The 18,821-nt window shown below is 49.0% G+C and overlaps 1 protein-coding gene across 1 annotated transcript in view; it reads right to left on the reverse strand.

Moving 5' to 3' along the window:
- TNN (tenascin N) overlaps positions 1 to 18,821 on the reverse strand; it is a 65,838-nt gene that overhangs the window by 36,132 nt on the left and 10,885 nt on the right. The window contains exons 4-7 of the mRNA XM_077763094.1: positions 18,138 to 18,401; positions 14,596 to 14,781; positions 13,203 to 13,292; positions 3,485 to 3,748 (exon numbers count right to left, since the gene is read on the reverse strand). Of these exons, the coding sequence (XP_077619220.1) occupies positions 3,485 to 3,748; positions 13,203 to 13,292; positions 14,596 to 14,781; positions 18,138 to 18,401 (804 nt within the window). The remainder of the gene's footprint in view (positions 1 to 3,484; positions 3,749 to 13,202; positions 13,293 to 14,595; positions 14,782 to 18,137; positions 18,402 to 18,821) is intronic.

Below are 18,821 nucleotides of genomic sequence, written 5' to 3' on the forward strand. Positions count from 1 at the left end.
TATGCAGAATCTGTCTGGGTTTCAATGCAGTTCAACTGGGTTGGCATCTGGGCTCTGCCATTTCCCAGTTGCTGACTTTGGACAGTCTCTCCAAATTTAAGTCTCCGTCTCCTCATCTCCACAAAGAGGGAATTGCCAGAACCTACCTCACAGGTTGTGGCAAATCACAGAGGAGATATTCACATGGCAAATGCTTGAATGTAAGCTCTCTGTTATTAGGAGTCTCACTCGAGACATGAAATTCCCCCTCTCTCCTTAAAATGTGAACCTTAGAGTCAGAAATCCAAGTAGTTGGGTACATGACTTGCAATGCCTTATGATCCTGGGTTTTTTTGTTTGTTTGTTTGTTTTGTTTTGTTTTTTTATTTTCTGAGACAGAGAAAGACAGTGCATGATGGGGCCAGGGGGAGAACAGAATCTGAAGCAGGCTTCCAGGCTCTGAGCTGTCAGCACAGCGCCTGACACAGGCTCGAACTCAACCACGAGATCTGAGCCAAAGTCGGACGCTCAACTGACTGAGCCACCCAGGCGCCCCTATGATCCTGTTTTAAAAACCACCTCCTCAAAACGGCTGAGCTTTCTGTGACGGTAACTGCATCTCACACCCATGCCCCATCGCTCGACACACATGGCCAGGCCAGCTGGGCACAGCACACAGCCAAGGAGGCAACCTGTCTTGAGGAGCTCAGAGCTCTGAAAGTTCTAAAGACAGAGGACACACAAGGAGGACTTTCATTCTGGGATTCAGAGCTGGCTTCGATGCTGCAGCCTCATCCTTCATGACTCCACTCTGTCCACCACCACCGCCACTTAAGATTGCTAAGAGACTTGGATATTAAAAATAAGACAAAACCAACCCATCCTATCCTTACACCTTATGCCTTATGCTGTTCCCGCTGCTAATGCCCACCCATCTGACTAACTCCTGTTGAGGTGTCTCCTCCTACAGACTGCCGTCACCCCCTCTCCCATCCCAGTCCCTGGTAAGTGCCCTTTTTTTTCTGGTTCCCATGGTTCCAGAGACATCTGTTTGTTCTAGAAATAATATAACTCACTGCACTTTATCTTTTTTACTTGTCTTCTCTACCCAGACATTTGTGGATGTCAGGAGCATGAACCATTTCTAGTCTCTCTGTACCCCGAGAGCCTAGCTCTGTGCCTGACACTGCCGGCAACACCACGCCCCTGGGGCTCCCAGGAAGCTGAGGTGCTAACTCATACCACCGCCACCTGAGAGAGGGGAAGATTCTTGTCTATTCCAACTTCCACCATCTTAAAAAGACTGACCCACGGGCCACCTTTTCACAACACTCAAAATCCTAGAACACAGAAAACTTTGTGTAATATAAACCAGGAGTTGGCAATTAACAACCCATGGGCCAAGTCTGACCCACTGCCTATTTTTATAAAGTTTCGTTGAATACAGTCTTACTGGTTCATTTACATACGATCTACGGCTGTTTTCGCATTTCAATGTCAGAGCTGAAGAGTTGCATCAGAGACTGCAAGGTCCCCAAAGCTGAAAATAGGGACTATCTGACCCCTCACAGAAAGGGTGCTGACCCCTCACTAGAAAGTCTGCTAGTTTAAACAAATCTAGATCTCACCATCCTTACTGGCAACTTCTCCTTTCCCTGGAGGAGATACGGCCCACTTGGACCCAGGAGGCTACACGTCATTAAATACTTCGAGGGCTTGGCACACCTGGGCAGCTCAGTCCATTACACATACCAATTCAGACCAATTCTTGGTCTCAGCTCGGTTCATGGTCTCACAGTTCATGGGTGCAGGTCCCCCTGCTAGCACAGAGCCTGCTTGGGATTCTCTCTCTCCCTTTCTGCCCCTCCTTCACTCACGCTGTCTCTGTCTCTCTTAAAATAAACTTTAAATAAATAAATGAAACCTTAAAGGGTTGAATGCTGCTTAGCATTTGCTATGGGCTGAATATTTTGCTCCCCCTCCCACCTACTCCTATGTTGAAGCCCTAACCCCCAATTTGCTGGTATTTGGAGGTAATTAGGTTGAGGTGAGGTCATGGGGTTGTGTTCCCATGGTGGCACCAGTGTCCCATAGGAAGAGGCCTGAGTTTCTTTTCTCTGCCCAATAAGGGTGTAGGAAGAAGGTGTCCATCTCTAAGCCATGAAGAGGGTTCTCACCAGGAACTGAATCAGCCAGCGCCCAGATCAAGGGGCTCTCCGGCCTCCAGAATTGTGAGATATAAACCTCTTCTGTATAAGCTCCCCAGTCTACGGTATTCTGTTATAGCAGCCCGAGCAGACTAAGACACGTTCTAAGGAATAATCACTACTACTGTTCACACAGCCCTTGCCGTGCATCGGGCACTTACGTGAATTCACTCGTGTAACCCTCACCACAACCCTTTGTTGTAAATACTCATATGCCCCATTTTACAGACAGGCATGTGAGGAACAGAGGTCAGCTGATTTGCCCAAAGTCACTCAGCTAGTAAACGGCAGAGCTGGGATTAAAACTTGGACAGTAAATCTTCCGAAACCACATTCCTAACTACCAGCTTCCCTGGGTACCTCTGTACTGTGTGACTGTCCAGAACAGGGCCCAGGGAGTAAGTAGATCCTTTTCTTTCTTCCTTCCTTCCTTCCTTCCCTCCTTCCTTATGTTTTATTTATTTCTGAGAGAGAGAGAAAGAGAGACGGTGTGAGCAGGGAGGGTCAGAGAGAGAGGGAGACACAGAATCTGAAACAGGCTCCAGGCTCTCAGCTGTCAGCACAGAGCCCAACGCGGGGCTCGAACCCATGAACCGTGAGGTCATCACCTGAGCTGAAGTCGGATGCTTAACCAACTGAGCCACCCGGGCACCCTTAAGTAGATCCTTTTCTAGGATTCCTGTCAAGAGCGTGAAACCTCAAGGCCTCCAGGATTCGACTGCTCTGGACTTGGGGACAGTGCCCATAGAGGGTTTGAGCATGAATGCCCCCATGGCCTCAGGACATGTGCAAACTCGAGCTGGGCCAGGAACAGCTGGGTGAAGTATGGGGGCTCTTATGGTTTCTGAAAGCTTAAAGGCAGAATCGGTACATTTGGTGACTGTTGACTCAGGATGCAAACCATTTCCACGGTCTGAAAGAGAGCTCCAGATTATAAGCAAAGCGCCTGTTACAGCTGCTGCAAACTGAGATAAGCCTTCAAATTCACTGTCAGCCAAATGTTTTGAGACTTAACATCCAAAAAAAAAAAAAAAAATGAAAATTAGGAAGTGTTACTCTTCTCTGAGAGAGTTGCATATGGAATTCTAACCCAAATAAGTATGACCTTCTGTGTCACGTAGAAAGGCTGGTCTCTTTGTTTTGAAGTTAAAAGGGGAAAAATGATACTTGTGAAATGCGAAATTGCTTTTGCAACCCCCTTCACTACCCCTACAAGCAAAAGGCTGATATGCTAGGTGGGCATCGGCCTCCTGATTCAAAACTCAGCCTTCTCCCCACCGTGAGGAAATCCCCATTACCTGTGAGGGCCTTGGTGTCGGCCTTCTTGCTCTCCTGGCTGCCCCTCTCGGCCCACACGTAGACTTTGTACGCCTCCCCTGGCTTCAGGCCCGTCAGGACGGTGCTGCTCTGCTCGCTGGGCACCGCCGTGTCCCTGGTGTCCCCATCAGCTGAGGTATAGCGCACTACGTACTTGTCTATGACAGCCTGGACTGGGGCCCAGGAGACCACCGCTGTGTCTTCTGTCACTCGGTCAGTGACCACGTTGGTTGGGCCATCAATTTCTTCATAAAAATATGTGAAGAAAAAAATTAGAGAAGGCATTTGGCTGGTCGAGATCACAGGTGCTTCAAGATCTAGTTCATCCAGGTGACCTAGTTCTATGGTCCACACAATGCAAGAGGGTCTCTCCATCATGTGTGACAGGTGGACATCTGGCCTCTGCCTGAACCCTAGGCTGAGAAAGGGCTCCCTGATGGATCAAACAATACCTTCCATTGTGAGACCACTGAGCATGTTAGACAGGAGTCCTGCAAATGTAGTCACCTGAAATGGAACTGCTTCAAGAGGCATGTGGAATATACCTCATGCTTCTTCTGGGAGGCCCTCCAGCAGGTGTTCAAGAATAGTTACCATTCTCCTTCCTCATTCTCCTCAAATCAAAACAGCTTCACCTCTCCAAAGTATGTATTTGCAAGTTATTAATTTTTATCTCATTATATCATATCATGCCATACCATATCGTATCATATTACACTTCCATATTATCCTTTCTAGACCTGGCACTTACATCTGGATGTGCTCCCTTCTTTCCCTGATCAAAGAAAAATCCCCAAAACTCAGTCCATTCCTTCAACAATCCACTCACCATCCATTTCATGTCAGGAATATAACGGCACTCAGGAGTCACCAAAGAGCAAAACCATCAGAAATCCCTGCCTATGCAAGATTAATGTTCTAGAAGGACCAACCAAAAACAATACGCCCCTCCATGTCCTAGACACTGTTCCTTCAATAATGTATCTGTAGCCCACAACCTCAGAAAATCCCTACGCTTTCAACACGTGTCCCTGCTAACCCAGGGGCTCTCAGCCTTTGCCAACATTGGGCACCTCCTTAGTACCACCTCCAGAGAGCTCATTTCAGAAGGTCTCAGATATGTGCTGACATCTCTACTGAAAAAACAAATAAGCAAGATCCTGATGCACAACTCCCGGTATTGAGAATCCCACATTGAGCCACATCTTCTCCATTTAAGATGCATATAGAATACATCTCCTGAGCCCAATGTTTATTCTTGTTATAGTTCACCTTATGGACTTCATTTATAATTTAGTCTTTCACTCAACATGCTGATTTTCCTTTCTAGCTTATCATTTACAAACCTAATAGGTAAGCAGCCAAGTGTAGCATCCGTTCAAGGTCACTGATAAGGGTGCTGCACAGAAAGAAGCTGAGGCTTGGCCCCGAGAGCCCTCCCTACATGCAGATCTAAAGCCTTTCGGATGAAGACATACAAAACAGGTTCCTCCTCCCAGAAACTTAAGCAGCTCTGCTTCCTCCCCATCCCACCCTGGTTCTTGTGGCCCAGGGTCCTCCCACAGAGAAGTCCCGACTCTCCAAAGCTGCATTTTTTTTCACCTCGACTAGGATCCCCTTTCTCGAGCACAATGGCAGTGACTTCTCTGTGTGCGAGGAAATGAAATATGTTCCACCACCAGACACAGTGCCTATTTAATTTAATAAACCAACTGTTATCGATTGAGTGTATACTAAATGCAAGACGTTTTTCACACATTACCCTATCAAACCTCATGCTAACAACCCATGGCATTTATCAGATTCCCCATGTCCTAGTTTGGAAAATTAATAATAGTTACCATTTTTAGAGCATTAGCGATAAAAACCAGGCTCAGAGAGGTTAGATAACGTTGCCAAGGTCACTCAGCTGGTAAATGATAGTCACTTACACATTGTACAAATGTTCCCTGAGTACCTAGTTGGGGCTGGGAATTCAGTATAACTCAGTTATTCCTTTTTTAAAAATTTTCTCTAATGTTTATTTATTTTTTGAGAGAGAAAAAGAGATACAGTGCAGCAAGTGAGGGGCACAGAGAGATGGAGACACAAAACCCGAAGCAGGCTCCAAGCACAGAGCCCAACATGGGACTCAAACCCACAAACCTCAAGATCATGACCTGGGCCAAAGTCATATGCTTAACTGACTGAGCCACACAGGAACCCTAGTTTAACTCAATTATAAATTAAAGCCTGCCTGCCGGGAGTCTGCTTCGGATTCTGTCTCCCTGTCTCTCTGCCCCTCCCCCTGTTCGCCCTCTGACTCTCTCTCTCTCTCTCTCTCAAAAATAAATAAGCACTAAGAAAATTTTTTTAAGTGTGCCCACCCCCCCAAAGCTATGTCATCGTGCTAATACTCAGTACCTCAGCATGAGACCTTACTTGGAAATCGGGTCTTTCTAGAGATAATCAGGTCAAAATGAGGCTGTTAGAGTGAGCCTAATCCAGTATGACTGGTGTCCTTCTGAAAGGGGGGTCTGGACCCACAGACACAGACACACAGACACACGAAGACGATATGAAGAAACACAGAGAGAAGCCGGCCACATGCCTAGAACACTCCGTCTATAAGCCACAGTTCAACAAGGATTGCCAACAAACCGCTGAAGCTACAGAGGTGAGGAAGGACCCTCCCCTACAGCTGTCCAAGAGAGGGTGGGGCCCTGCAGACACCTTGCTGTCAGACTTTGAGCTTCCACTGCTGGGAGACAACGTCTATTGTTTTAAACCACCCAGGCTGTGGTAGTTTGCTACAGCGGCCCTAGTCTACGAATACCGTTGACCCCTGAACAACGCAGGAATCAGGCACCTCAATTCTCTCCTGCTCAGTCAAAAATCCATGTGTAACTTTTGACTCCTGAAAAACTTTAATAGCCTACTGTTGACCAGAAGCCTTACTGATAACACCAACAATCTATTAACACATATTTTGTATGTTATACATATCATATACTGTATTCTTCCAATGACACCTATTTTTGCTTCATTTTTTCAGGATTTCTAGGCTACGTGGTTTGTCTGCGAGTTTCTCCAAATTGTCATGAATCTCGAAAAAAATTTTCCAATATATTTATTTTTAAAAAAAGCTACGAATAAGTGGACCAGTACAGTTCAAATCCATGTTAAGGGCCAACTGTATAAGCAATGAACAGAATAAAGACTGTCTACCACGGAACTTACATTTTCCCGAAGGAGACAGATGATAAACAAGACGTGGTAGTATTAGGAAGTCCAACGAGGCAAGATACAGGGTTAGAAAATGCTGCGCAAAAGCAATTTTTGAGTTTAGACAGGGAGGTCAAGAAAGAGCTCTCTCACTGGAAAGGTAATATTTGAACAAAGACTAGATGAAATGAGACAGCGGGCACGTACAGTCCGGGCACCTTATTCCACACAGAAGGAGCAGTGGGTCCAAAGGTCCTGCTCCACGTAGTCAGGGAACAGCAACAGGACAGAGTCAGTGAGGAGCTGAGTGGCTGGAGGTGAGTCCAGGGAGGGGAGGGGCAAGTGGACCGTGGACAGCGTCCAAGGCCACTGTAATGACTGTGGCTTTTGCACTGAATGAGACAAGAAGCTTCTGGGGGTTTTGCCCAGAAGAATGGCATGATCTGACCTACATTGTCAAAGGATCCTTCTGGCTGCCGAAGACAGTTCCGGCTGTCGTACGTCAAGAGCGGAGGGACCTGGGAGGCTGTCCCCACAGTGTAAGAAGACAGGAATGTGAACCAGTGGGGCAGGGATGGAGTCAAGAGAAAAGCTGCCCTTGGGAGATTTCAAATGTAACCGTGTCAGTCTGCTGATGGGGCTGATGTGGGACACAAACCCACCCCTCCACCCATCCATGTTGGTTGGAGGCCGGAGCGATTTGCAGAATGGGGGTGACCACTTACGGAGATGGCCAGATCTGAGGAGGGCAGGGCTTGCTGCAGAGGATGGGGAGAATGGGACCAGGAATTTGCACCTGGACCCCTTACGTGGGAGAGCCCAGCTGTGAACCCTTCCTATCTGCCAAAGACTGCCTTATACCACAGTGTCCTGTGCGGCCTATCACTAGCCTTTTCTCATGGAAACAGTAGCAGGAAACAACTAGCATCCAGTGCGATCCGAAAGGTTCCCGCAACGTGAATCCAGCAGCAGCAGGGGACAGGAGCTTGTAGTAACAGCCGAAAACAGTCTTCTACGGTGGCTCTTGGGAGGCCAGCTGGGCAGACCTCGCTGTGGAGGGTGGTACAATCAGGAGCAGACAGTGACAGGGCCTTGTGCCAGCCTCTGCAGACTTGAGCTGGCTCTAAGAGGATGCTCAGGAGAAAGTGTGCACGAGAGAGCGAGCTCCGTCCCCAGCCTCTTCCCCCATTTCTGTGCAAAGCATGATTCTGCACATGACCGGGGAGGAATGAAAAGAGCCTCCAAAGGTGGCCCCTCAATCTGGGTAAATCTGGTAGGTAGACCTTTGAGTTGCATGTGTTAGAATAAAGGGGAGCCCCGCTTCAGGGCCTCCTGGGTGGCTGTCAGTTAAGCATCCGACTGGCTCAGGTCATGATCTCATGGTTCATGGGTTCGAGCCCCTCGTCGGGCTCTGTGCTGACAGCTCAGAGCCTGGAGCCTGCTTCGGATTCTGTGTCTCCCTTGATCTCTACCCCTCCCCAGCATGTGCACATGTGTGAGCGTGCTTGCTCTCTCTCTCTCTCAAAAATAAACATAAAAAATTAAAAATAAATAAAGATTAAAAAGGGGAGCCCCACTTCAGAAGAACTAATCTACAAAACTAAGTATACAGAAGAGGCTAATTAAGAGCTCTAGGCACATCAGTAAAGTTTATTCCATTTTATAATAAGATTCACCACCGGGTGGGGTAGGGTATGGCTGTCCTCAGTCTGTGCTCAAACACCAACCTCACGTGTCCCCGCCCAGGCCACGGCCACAGGCATCAGCACTGACTCAGCAATGAGAATATTTAGAATGCGAAGTGAGGATGGGGGGAAAAGACAGCAAGAAGACCCTGACAGTCCTGCCTCTTAAAGTCCCTGGTCCTCATCCTCTCCAAAGTGACCCCCATCTGCACAGCCCATGGTCCCAGAGGTGCCTCCCGCCACATCTCCCCGCCCCAGACCAGTGCTCGGCACTGCAGCTGCAGAACCCACGGCACAGGCCTATGCTTTGCGGGGTCAGGGCTGCCTGTGTGTGCAGCCCTCTCGAGAACCACCGTGCCCACGCGACTGTAACCAGCCCTGGTGCATCTGGGGCCCTCAACAGTCGCAGGGCACTCGGGGAGTGGAGAAGAGCCAGGAAACGCATCTCAGCTGTGAAGAGTAAGAAGATGGGAAAGGAAACCAGAATCCTCCCGTGCCAGGGCCAGAGAGACCTGACCCAGAGGGGGGATGTGGCTTCTCCGAGGTCATAAAGCCAGTTAAGAGGCCTGGCCAGCCTGGAACTCAGGACTCTGCCCTTTCTCTCGATCCCCCAACACCACCACCCCAAGTCAAAAGGAGGGGTTTCATGGGGCTGCTCATCTCCGTGATAAATCTAAGGATGGGAACCAGATGCGGAGACACAGAAGCAGGAGGACAGCCCCGGTGTTGGGACCCCCATGGTGGGCCATGTGGCTGCAAGATGCCAGCTTGGCAGGACCAAAGCCTCCCTCTCTGCCAGGAAGGGATGTGGGGATCGTAAGCAGTTTTTCCATGGCACAAAGCCCTCCCGTAGCTGCAGACGCTGGCTGAGTCACAGATGAGTCACAGGGGGAGCCTCGGTGAGGAGACAGGCTCTCCCACGCGGGCCCCAACTCCCTGCCCACCTACTGGATGCTAGCTGCCCTGATGGGACCTTGCTCAGGGTCATTCAAGGTCAGAGAGATTTAAGACAAGACTCGGTAGGTAGACTTTTGAGTTGCATGTGTTAGAATAAAGGGAGCCCCACTTCAGAAGATCTGATCTACAAAACTTGAGTACACAGAAGCAGCTAATTAAGAGCTCTAGGCGCAGCAGGAAAGTTTATTCCGCTTTATAATGAGATTCACCACCAGGTTGGGTAGGACGTGGCTGTCCTCAGTCTGTGCTGGAACCCCAACCTCACGTGTCCCTGCCCAGCCTACGGCCACAGGCATTAGGAATAGATTTTTCCATTCACAATGGCTACTTCCCAATCATCCCTTTGGCATAGTGGGAAATGGCACACCAGGATCTAAAACCTATGGGGATATGAGCGTGGGGTTAGAGATGGGGGACAGGGCCCGTGCCCCTAGTTTGAAAGTGAGTTCCGGGAAGGCGAGGCCTTCCTTCCAACTACCGTAGTCATGTTGTCCCATGACCTTGTTTTCTCAAGCCTCCCCTACTGCTTTCACTTGGGCAATAAAATTATTCCACAGGCATTACTTGTAGAGAACGTGCTTAGAGACGAACCCCTTTCTCTGCTCTCCTCTACCTTTGCTTCTGGAAAGGTTGTGATTTGACCTCAAGCAAACCTAAGTTCAACTGCCATTCCCTGGTTCACCCTGACTCCCCTAAATTCTGTAGGCTTCAATTTTCACACCTATAAAATGGGAATAATAGTACCCTGCAGCACCTAGAATACAGGGGGCACTCAAATGACAAAGATTGTTATTATTTTTCAGCCACCGGGTATATGTGGGTGACTGTCTGTGAGGCAGGGGCTCTGAAGGTTGATAGGAGTTCATCTCGAAACATGAAGGAATTTAAGAAGGAAAGTTGTAGGGGCTGGGCCATTTCAAACAGAGCAGTGTGTTTGGAAAGCAGTAAAATGCGAACAAGATCCCAAGAGAGGCAAAATTGCTATTTCATAGCATCATCAAAGGGAAACGTTCTAAGCAAATTGTTAACACGTGAATATGCCAGGCTGTGCATCCTACTGTGCATGGCAGCTTGTGAAATTATAACAAAGCAAGTAGTCCTTTGCTCTGCACTCGCTACTGGAAAAAGTATGAATCACAGAAGTTATTAAAAGACTCATAATGATGTGAAAAAGAGTGACTTTAAACTCATTCAATCTAACCTTTCATTTTACAGATGGGGAAACAGAGAAAAAGGAGAGCATCGCCTCTCAGTTGGTGGGCTGCCCTTCTTGTCATTTGACGCGAGGTGGCTGTGGAGGGTCCGGCAGAGAAGTCCAGGGACGTTTCCCCCCTGAAGATGCTGGCCTGGCTGGTGCCTGCTACTCTGAGGTTGACCTGCTTCTGAAGCCTGGCCTTTGTGGAAGACGCTCCAATGCACTTTGAGTGTCTTAACAGGGTGAGGATTTTCAATTGACCCCTTCCCTTTTGTGGATTAGTGCCACTGAGTGACTTGTTAAATGGAAAATACCTGAACTGTGTCATTTCCTCCGTGCATACGGTTATGCAGTTCTTACATTCCAGGGTCTTTTTCTATCTCATGAAAAACCAAACATTTTTTTCCCCTTAAATTAATGAACAGTCTAGCCAGGTTTGAGGGTGTTTCCTGACCTCAGACATTACTGCCTCTCTTTTTTTTCATGTTCATGGGTCACATGACACACATTTATTTGCTATCCAATAAAATATCCTATCCTGCATTTAGAATATAATTGACAATAAAAACAACTTCCTGAGTGTTCACATTCTAGTTGGGGTAATATACTTGAAAGGTTAACCAGCAATTCAAGGCTATATGTGATTAAATGCTCCAAAACCTCAGAAGCAAAAATGGATTCTATTTAATGTCCTACTAGGTCTCTGTAGAGAGGCTACGGCTGGAGCTGAGTCTGGAAGGGCGAGTGATCTTATTGCTCTGAGCCCCTGAAGGGCAAGGACCAGGACTTTTCAGCTGTGGATGTATCTAAAGGGACCACGCCTCTGGGGCCCAGCTCTCACAGTTAGTGTTTGCTGAATTAACAGATAGCTTGCATTAATTGGATTCCCAACTGAATTAATGGATAGCTAGAGACAGCCATGGAGGGTTTCCTAGGCTGCGAAAACAACATGAACAAACCCATCAAGCATGTAGAGATAAGCTTTCTGTGTTAAGAAAGTCCAAGAACAGTCCGGAGGCAAGAAGGCTTCCCATTCAGAAGTGGTGAGAAGAGCGACCCAGGTTGGTCGGGTCCATTGAGGCCAAGACAGAATGGTTTCTGCATTATGCTAAGGCAACGAGGACTCACAGAAAGTTTTGTAGTTAGGAGGTAAACGGTGTGAGAATTAACCAGTAACACTGGGTGAAAAGGTGAACGTGGGAGGTACTTTAGTTGTGTGTCCACCCAAGTGGATATCCTAGGTTCAAATCCCAGCTCTGTCATTTCTTGGCAGAGCCGATCCTGCGTTTATTCTTGGTTGTTGCTCTTTCATATGTGACTTAGAAACAATAATAGGACCTCCCACATGGTTATGAGGAGAACTAAATGAGACACTTTACCAGAAGTACTTGTTAGCATAACGCCTGAGGCATCGTAGGCTTTAACGAGAAAGGAAGTCCTTGCCATTTCCCAACCCCTACAAGTTTTCCCCGAGTCCACCATTCAGGCAGCCTGCACAGTCTGCACTGTGTAGTTCATAAATTAAGTTCTATCTTCTTCTTCACAACCGGCCGACTAGAACTTTCACACTACGGATATGTAATCTGTTAAGCGACCAAAATAGTGCATTCAATTCTTGCACCATCTCACCACCCGACCAGCTCCTGCCAGGACTGAACTGAAAAGAACTAAAACACTTTTCAAGGAAGTCTCAGCATTCAAAAATCCCTTCTGGGCCAGCTTCAAGGCTCAGCCATCCCCAAGTGGCACTGGATTCCAGCTCACTGGTTCCCAGTGCGGGTTGGCAGGCCCACAGCTTTGCAGGAAACGCACCATTTAATATGGACTCAAGCATCAGCTAAAATATGAAAATTACTGGACTATCTTGCATATATGACTACAAGGATTTCAAATTCTTTTCTGATTAATAAATTACAAACTTATTGTCAAATGCTACTGATTTATAACGTTTGCCATTATCTGTTATCTCGATCCACAGGCGCTAAATATACCACTACTCCCATGTAAGAGCTTTTAATCTTTTTTGACATTTGTTTTTTTCAAATATTTTTTAATGTTTATTTATTTTTGAGAGAGAGAGAGGGGCAGAGTGTGAGCGTGGGAGGAGCAGAGAGAGAGGGAGACACAGAATCCGAAGCAGGCTCCAGGCTCAGAGCCAGATACAGGGCTTGAACCCACAAAGTGCAAGGTCATGACGTGAGCCGAAGTCAGACGCTTAACTGACTGAGCCCTCCAGTTGCCCCTCTTTTGACATTTTAAAGCAGAGTGCATGAGTGTGATCATCAGGAAAAAACACAGGAAGGACAAGGAAAAAAAGGTATGGAACACCTTTCTTCAGTAATACGGAGTCGTGCGCCTAAGTCCAAGATAATGAATAAAATAACCCAGTGAGTAAACCTGATGAAATAAGCAGAAAGGTGTCAGAAATGGCCTTTTCCCTTGCCTCCAAGATCCTGGGGGCAGATTCCCAGCAGTCAGAAACATTTCAAATCGAAGTGTTTACTTCCCTTCCCTGGCCCCACAAAATAGATGTCAGTACACAAAGAGTATCTCTCTACTCATAAATCCCAGGGTTTTTAACCCAGAGAGGAGTCAGCCAAGAAAAACATCAGGAAGCAAACCTGGGAAGTGTTTGCAGTGCCTCCAAATGGCTCCTACCTGTGCGGCCGTTCAGGAGGATCGGCTTGCCCTCCAGTCCTCCTCTCACGGGGATGACGGTGATCTTATACTCTGTCCCGGGCTGCAGACCTGCAAGCAAACAGCCAGCCGGTGTCCGATGAGTTCGGGCTCCAGACCCTCGCCCCAGCCCTGCTCTCCCCCAGGATTTCTCCTGTGAGGGGGCTGAGGGGCTGTGCTCCCCCCCCCCCACCCCAGAGGCTAATCTAAGGCAGAGAAAGGGCAGCAGGACCAGTGGGATACCAGGCATGGTCGAGGGGCTTGTGAGGGACCAAGGAGCCAGAGCGGATGAGGTGGGCCTGACGCAGCTCCCCTCTTGGGCCACCCAGCACCGAGTTCCCAATTTTACGTACATCCCGAACGTTCTTCTGCCCCCCGCAATCCTTTTCCCTCAAAAGTTTCTTTCCACCTCATTGTACTAATTAGCCTCACTGTGTTCTGTCATTTTCTCCTTTGCTTTGTCTTTTTTTGTTGCCGTGGTTTGCTATTCCTCTGTAGCAGCAATTCAAACGACTCTTCTTCATGGCACAGGTATCCAGACTGGGGCAAAGTGCAGACGAATAGCGCACACGTGAGGCCCACACACTGTCCTCCACGCTGCAAATACTGGGACCCCCACAGATGTCCTTTCAAGATGGAATCACGGAGTGGACAGCAGAATGAGGCTCCAGAGGAGAACTGAACCATGGAACTAAGAAGCTGGAGGGCCGCTCTCCCTGCATAGGCCGCTTCCAAGGGTATTCATTTGGGTATTCATGATTCTGTATTGTTTACCTTAAAGAGAGCCCTGAAAATTCTATAAGCTTCAGGAGCCACAAATCATGATCCAGCCCTGCAGGGCCTTGTTTCCTTAGCAGCCATTGGATTTCCAGCGCTCAGCAGTTCACTTGCTCATCTGGGACAAGGACATCCCCACCCAGGGCCCCCGGCATGAGTCTTTCCATACAACAAGCCAAACAACCCAGTGTCTCTTTCTCATTCTCTCCCCTTCTCTCTCTTTCTCTTTCTCTCTCTCTTTCACACACATGCGTGTGCGTGTGCGCGCCCACATACACACACACACACACACACACACACACACACACACACAGTTCTTCCAAAAGCAACATCTGTGCCAGTATATCCACCCTGAGACACAGGAAGTTTTCAAGAGGAAATTGGACCTGTGATCTGTAGATCAGGTGCTCTGAGATTCCAGCATTAGCTCTGGGATGTTGGAGCAAGCACGGCCTGCAGGCCTACAGAATGGGCTCATGTCTCGTGGTTTCCAGGGTCAGAGTTCAAGTGATTCCTAGGGCCCCAGGACCCTCTGTGCATGCTGTCCCCACCTCGGCACCCACAGCAAACATCTCATTCGCCCAGTGTTAGCTCTTACCGGTGATGTCATAGCGGCTCTTGGGGTCACTGCTCTTGGGCACAGTGACCTCAGCCACCTCCTGCCCCGTCAGGGGACCATACTGCAGCTTGTAGTAGTCCACCTCGGTCGGGGGGTTCTCCCACTCCACATCCAGGGAGCTCTCAGTCTCCTCAGTCACCCACGCAGTGCCAAGCACAGCCGGATCTAGGGCAGGGGTCAAGGAAGGCAGGAGAAAGCTGTCAAGAGCAGCAGTCCAGCAGGTCTGAACAGGCCCTTGGCTTCCAGGTCAGTGCCCTTTCTTGGCACGTTGAGAGCATGCTTCAGCCCAGGACACAGTCCTTAAGAGATGTCTCAAACTACCAAAGTAGCAAATAAACTGTTAATCCTCAGGCAGACTATCTTCTGGAAAGCCTTCTGTCCCCCATCCCTTTCCACCAAATGCCACATTGCCTTCCCTGCCCCAGCTGCCGTGGGCCGAGTCCTGGGCCACAGCTCTCTGACTGGCCATCCAAACCCGCAGGCCCTGGGGGGCAGACTGCTCTGAATGAAACACCCCCTTTAGCAGAAGTGACTCAAGAATCACGGAAGGGCCCCTCAAAGGCTGCACCCCAGCATGAGAACAGGCTCTCCCATGTAAGGTGTGGGAAACACCTTCGAAGTTTTCTTATCCTCTGTCTCCCAAAGTACAGCTCCCTCCTCACCTCTCAGACCCTCCAACAAGGACTAACCCTAGGCCAAACTATAAAGTGAGTGAACCTTCATTTGGTCCTTCTGAGGATCCTTCTGGCACTTTCTACCACAGTTTAAACCTGGCACCCTCAGCTGCCCAATTTGTCCAACCTGCAGAGGAGAGTTATTGGGCCCATTTATTCATAGCAAGTATTAATGGATAAATGTTTCCCCCCTCCCCTCAGTAAACAATGAAATTATAATGATGAATACAAAGGAATGGATCACTGGTATGGCTCCAAGAACTTTTTAGAGTAGTGGCCGGGGATGGGACTGGGTCTCTGAGAGCACTTTGCTCTCCAAAGGCCGTATCCCAGGTGGATGTGGTCTGACCTGAAGTCTGGAACAGGGAAGACAAGTCCCTAGACTCTCAGCCTTGCCCTTCTCCTCGGTCACATGCCCACCTTCATCACCTTGGCGGTGCTCCCACCTAGGCTCACTGACCACTTGTCAAGGACATGGGGCAGAGAATTTGTGCATCAGGCAGGGGGTGAACATGGTGCTCTCAAGGTCCCTGGGCTCTGAATGTTCCTGATTTACTCAGTTATGAACAAAGAAGCTCACGGAATTCTGTGAGAATTTTCTCCCACCTGCTGGCTTCTACTGCCAACCTCCAGGCTCTTCCTTCAAAGATGGGAATTCCTTGAGGCACCTGGGTGGCTCAGTTGGTTAAGCGTCCAACTTCGGCTCAGGTCATGATCTCACGGTTTGTGGGTTCAAGCCCCACACAGGGCTCTGTGCTGACAGCTCAGAGTCTGGAGCCTGTTTCAGATTCTGTAATTCCCTCTCTCTCTGACCCTCCCCTGTTCATGCTCTCTCTCTCTCTCTCTCTCTCAGAAATAAAACATTTTAAAAAAATTTAAAAACCCACAAAGATGGGAATTCCTTGAGGGGAACAGGTCAAGAGGTGAGTAATGGAAGTGAGTCAAGAATCACAGAAGGGTCCTATGCAGCTTGCAAATGAAAAAGTGGAGACTTAATGAAAATATTCAAGATTATCAGGGGGATAAGTATCTCTCGGACTGCGGCTCCCCTGAGAAGCAAATAAGAATGGGTTTAACATGAATCAGATTAGACAGAAAGACAAGCGTTGCAACTGTAAGGGTTTACAAGTCCCTAGAGCAAAAGCCGAGAGGGGTTACTAAGACTTTGAGAAAAGATGTCTCTGCTTTTTATTGGGAGGATTTGGGTACTGGCCTCTCTGAAGGCGGAGGCAGCCACAGACAAAAACGGGAGAAAGAAGAAAGCAGCCCAACAGTGGGGGGCTAGCCTGGCTCTCACAGGTTGGCTGGGTGTGCTCCACTGGACACAAACAGTTGCACAGAACATTAACATCAGGGAAGCCACTGTGTGGCCATGATAGGTCAAGACAAAACAGGTACATTCTGTGATCATGTCTGAATACAGGCAAAAACGTGAACATGGTCCAAACCACATAAACGACTCAACATTCTCTCTCCTGACCAATAGGAGTGACTACCCTTTCTTTACTGTTGATGGCTTTAGCCTCTCACTAGTCTGTTCTTTCTAGATAAGTTTCACTAAGTTACCATAGAATTAACTCCTTTTCCCAACAGCATGCAAGCCAAAGCAAACCCCTGGCGCCTTTGACTTCCCCCAAATTACCGAAATGCAAGCCCCAATTGTATCCCAGCCCTTTCTAACGCCCGTACGGAGATGCCCACAGCCCCTGCGGTGTGTTGTCCTATGCCCCAAGTCAATAAACCCAACCTGCGCAACTCCAGGAGTGTCCCGAGGGGTCTACAGCTGGAGGGAGGTGACAAAGTCAATTGCAAGTTGTGTTCGCAGGATGACAGGTCCTTCGTGGCCCTTTCCAACACATAGCCACCCCACCCCGACCACCAAACAGGAAAGGCAGCCTGATGTTTCTGCAGAGACAACTATGTGCCCCAAACCCCAACCATCCAGGTCTCCCCGGATCTTTCCCCAGGAGTTTCACGAAGGGTGGAGGCAGATGATTTTTATCAGCATCTAAAACACAGTGCATGGTACACAGTAGATGTTCAGTAAAATACAATGAGTGAATGAATGGATCAGAAGCACTCAAATAAGAGGACCATGAAGATCTAAGAACTTTCATGAGAAAACAAGAATTTTAAATAGGAAGCAGGGATGTTTGTCCTTCAGCCAGTGAGTCACCAGAAGATCAGAGGGCAGGATAGAGACTTCAGGCAACGGATCTCCTTCCCTCCCTCTTAGTGAGGGCATGGTGGATGGCCTGCATCTCTACCAAAAGTGCCCCCTAGGCAGCCTTCTTCCCACAGCTCTTCTTGGGTCCAATTTCCATCCCTGGCCCTTCAGAATGAGGCTGATCCCCACTGAGGCCAGTCCCATAGTGTTTCACCAGCCAAATCCTACCCACGCCTCTTCACCAGACCATCTTCAATTACACTGTTTATTCCCTCTCTTTCCTGCTAGATAAATCTGATACAGGTGGCTTCGGCAAATCTTTACCCATCCCAACTTGAACTTGCTGAATGGCCTCAAAGGTTCAACACGGGCTTGAGGATGCAGATAGATGTGCTCCTTGACTGCTTGTATGTGGGTGCAGGGCCACCGGACCTTGCTAACCTCAGGGGGCAGAGAAGTCCCCTTGAGCCCCAATCCAGCAGGCTCTATCACCGACTTGGAGGAGCAGAGAGAGGGGAGCAGGAACTGAAACTGTTTTCTCCAGAAACTAGGAGGGCAGCACCCATGATTTCCAACCCCAAATCTGGGCACCGTTCTGAGCAGTTGAAGGGAANTATGGAAGAAAGCATTTAAAATGGGGCCTTCCCTGGGAACCCTGGGGAACCTGGATGCCTCCTCACCAGTGGTGGCAAGCAGGTGCTGCGGGCTGCTGGAAACCTCCTTCTTTACGTTGTGCAGGGTAACCATGTACTTCGTGCCGGGCAGCAAACCGAGGATCTCATAGCTGTGCTGCTCCTTGGGCACCTGGACCTGCTTCCCCGAGAGCTCCTCTCCCAGAGGGTAGTAGCTGAGGAGGTAGTGGTCCACCTCGCTGGCCGGCTCCCAGCTCACCAGCAGGGAGTCCTCCGTGCTCCTGAGCAGCTGCAGGCCCTGGGGGGCCACCACTGTATGTAGAACAGGGACAGGCGTGCAGTGGGTGAGGCGGGGGCAGGAAGGGGGGATGCATCACCAGTGTGTATTCACTGAGCACCTACTGTATACTTAACACCGTGGTGTGCTGTGCTGAGCACCACTCTGGACACCCCTTCCTTCCTCACCACCACACACCCCACACCACCCACCAGAAGTTACGTGGTCGGGAGTTAACACTGATTCCCTCATCCCCAGACACACACACACACACACACACACACACACACACACACACACACCCCGCCATCAGATCACATAAGACCACCGGTCCTGAAACGTGGAACTTAACTAATGCCAACCCCAGGGCCCCACCCTGGGCCCACCGAATCAGAAACGCAGGCCGACCCAGCAATCTGTGTTTAACAAGCCCTGCGGGGGCTCTGCCAAGGGCT

Source organism: Crocuta crocuta, unplaced genomic scaffold (assembly GCF_008692635.1).
Source record: "Crocuta crocuta isolate KB4526 unplaced genomic scaffold, BGI_CrCroc_1.0 scaffold3, whole genome shotgun sequence".
NCBI lineage: Eukaryota > Metazoa > Chordata > Mammalia > Carnivora > Hyaenidae > Crocuta > Crocuta crocuta.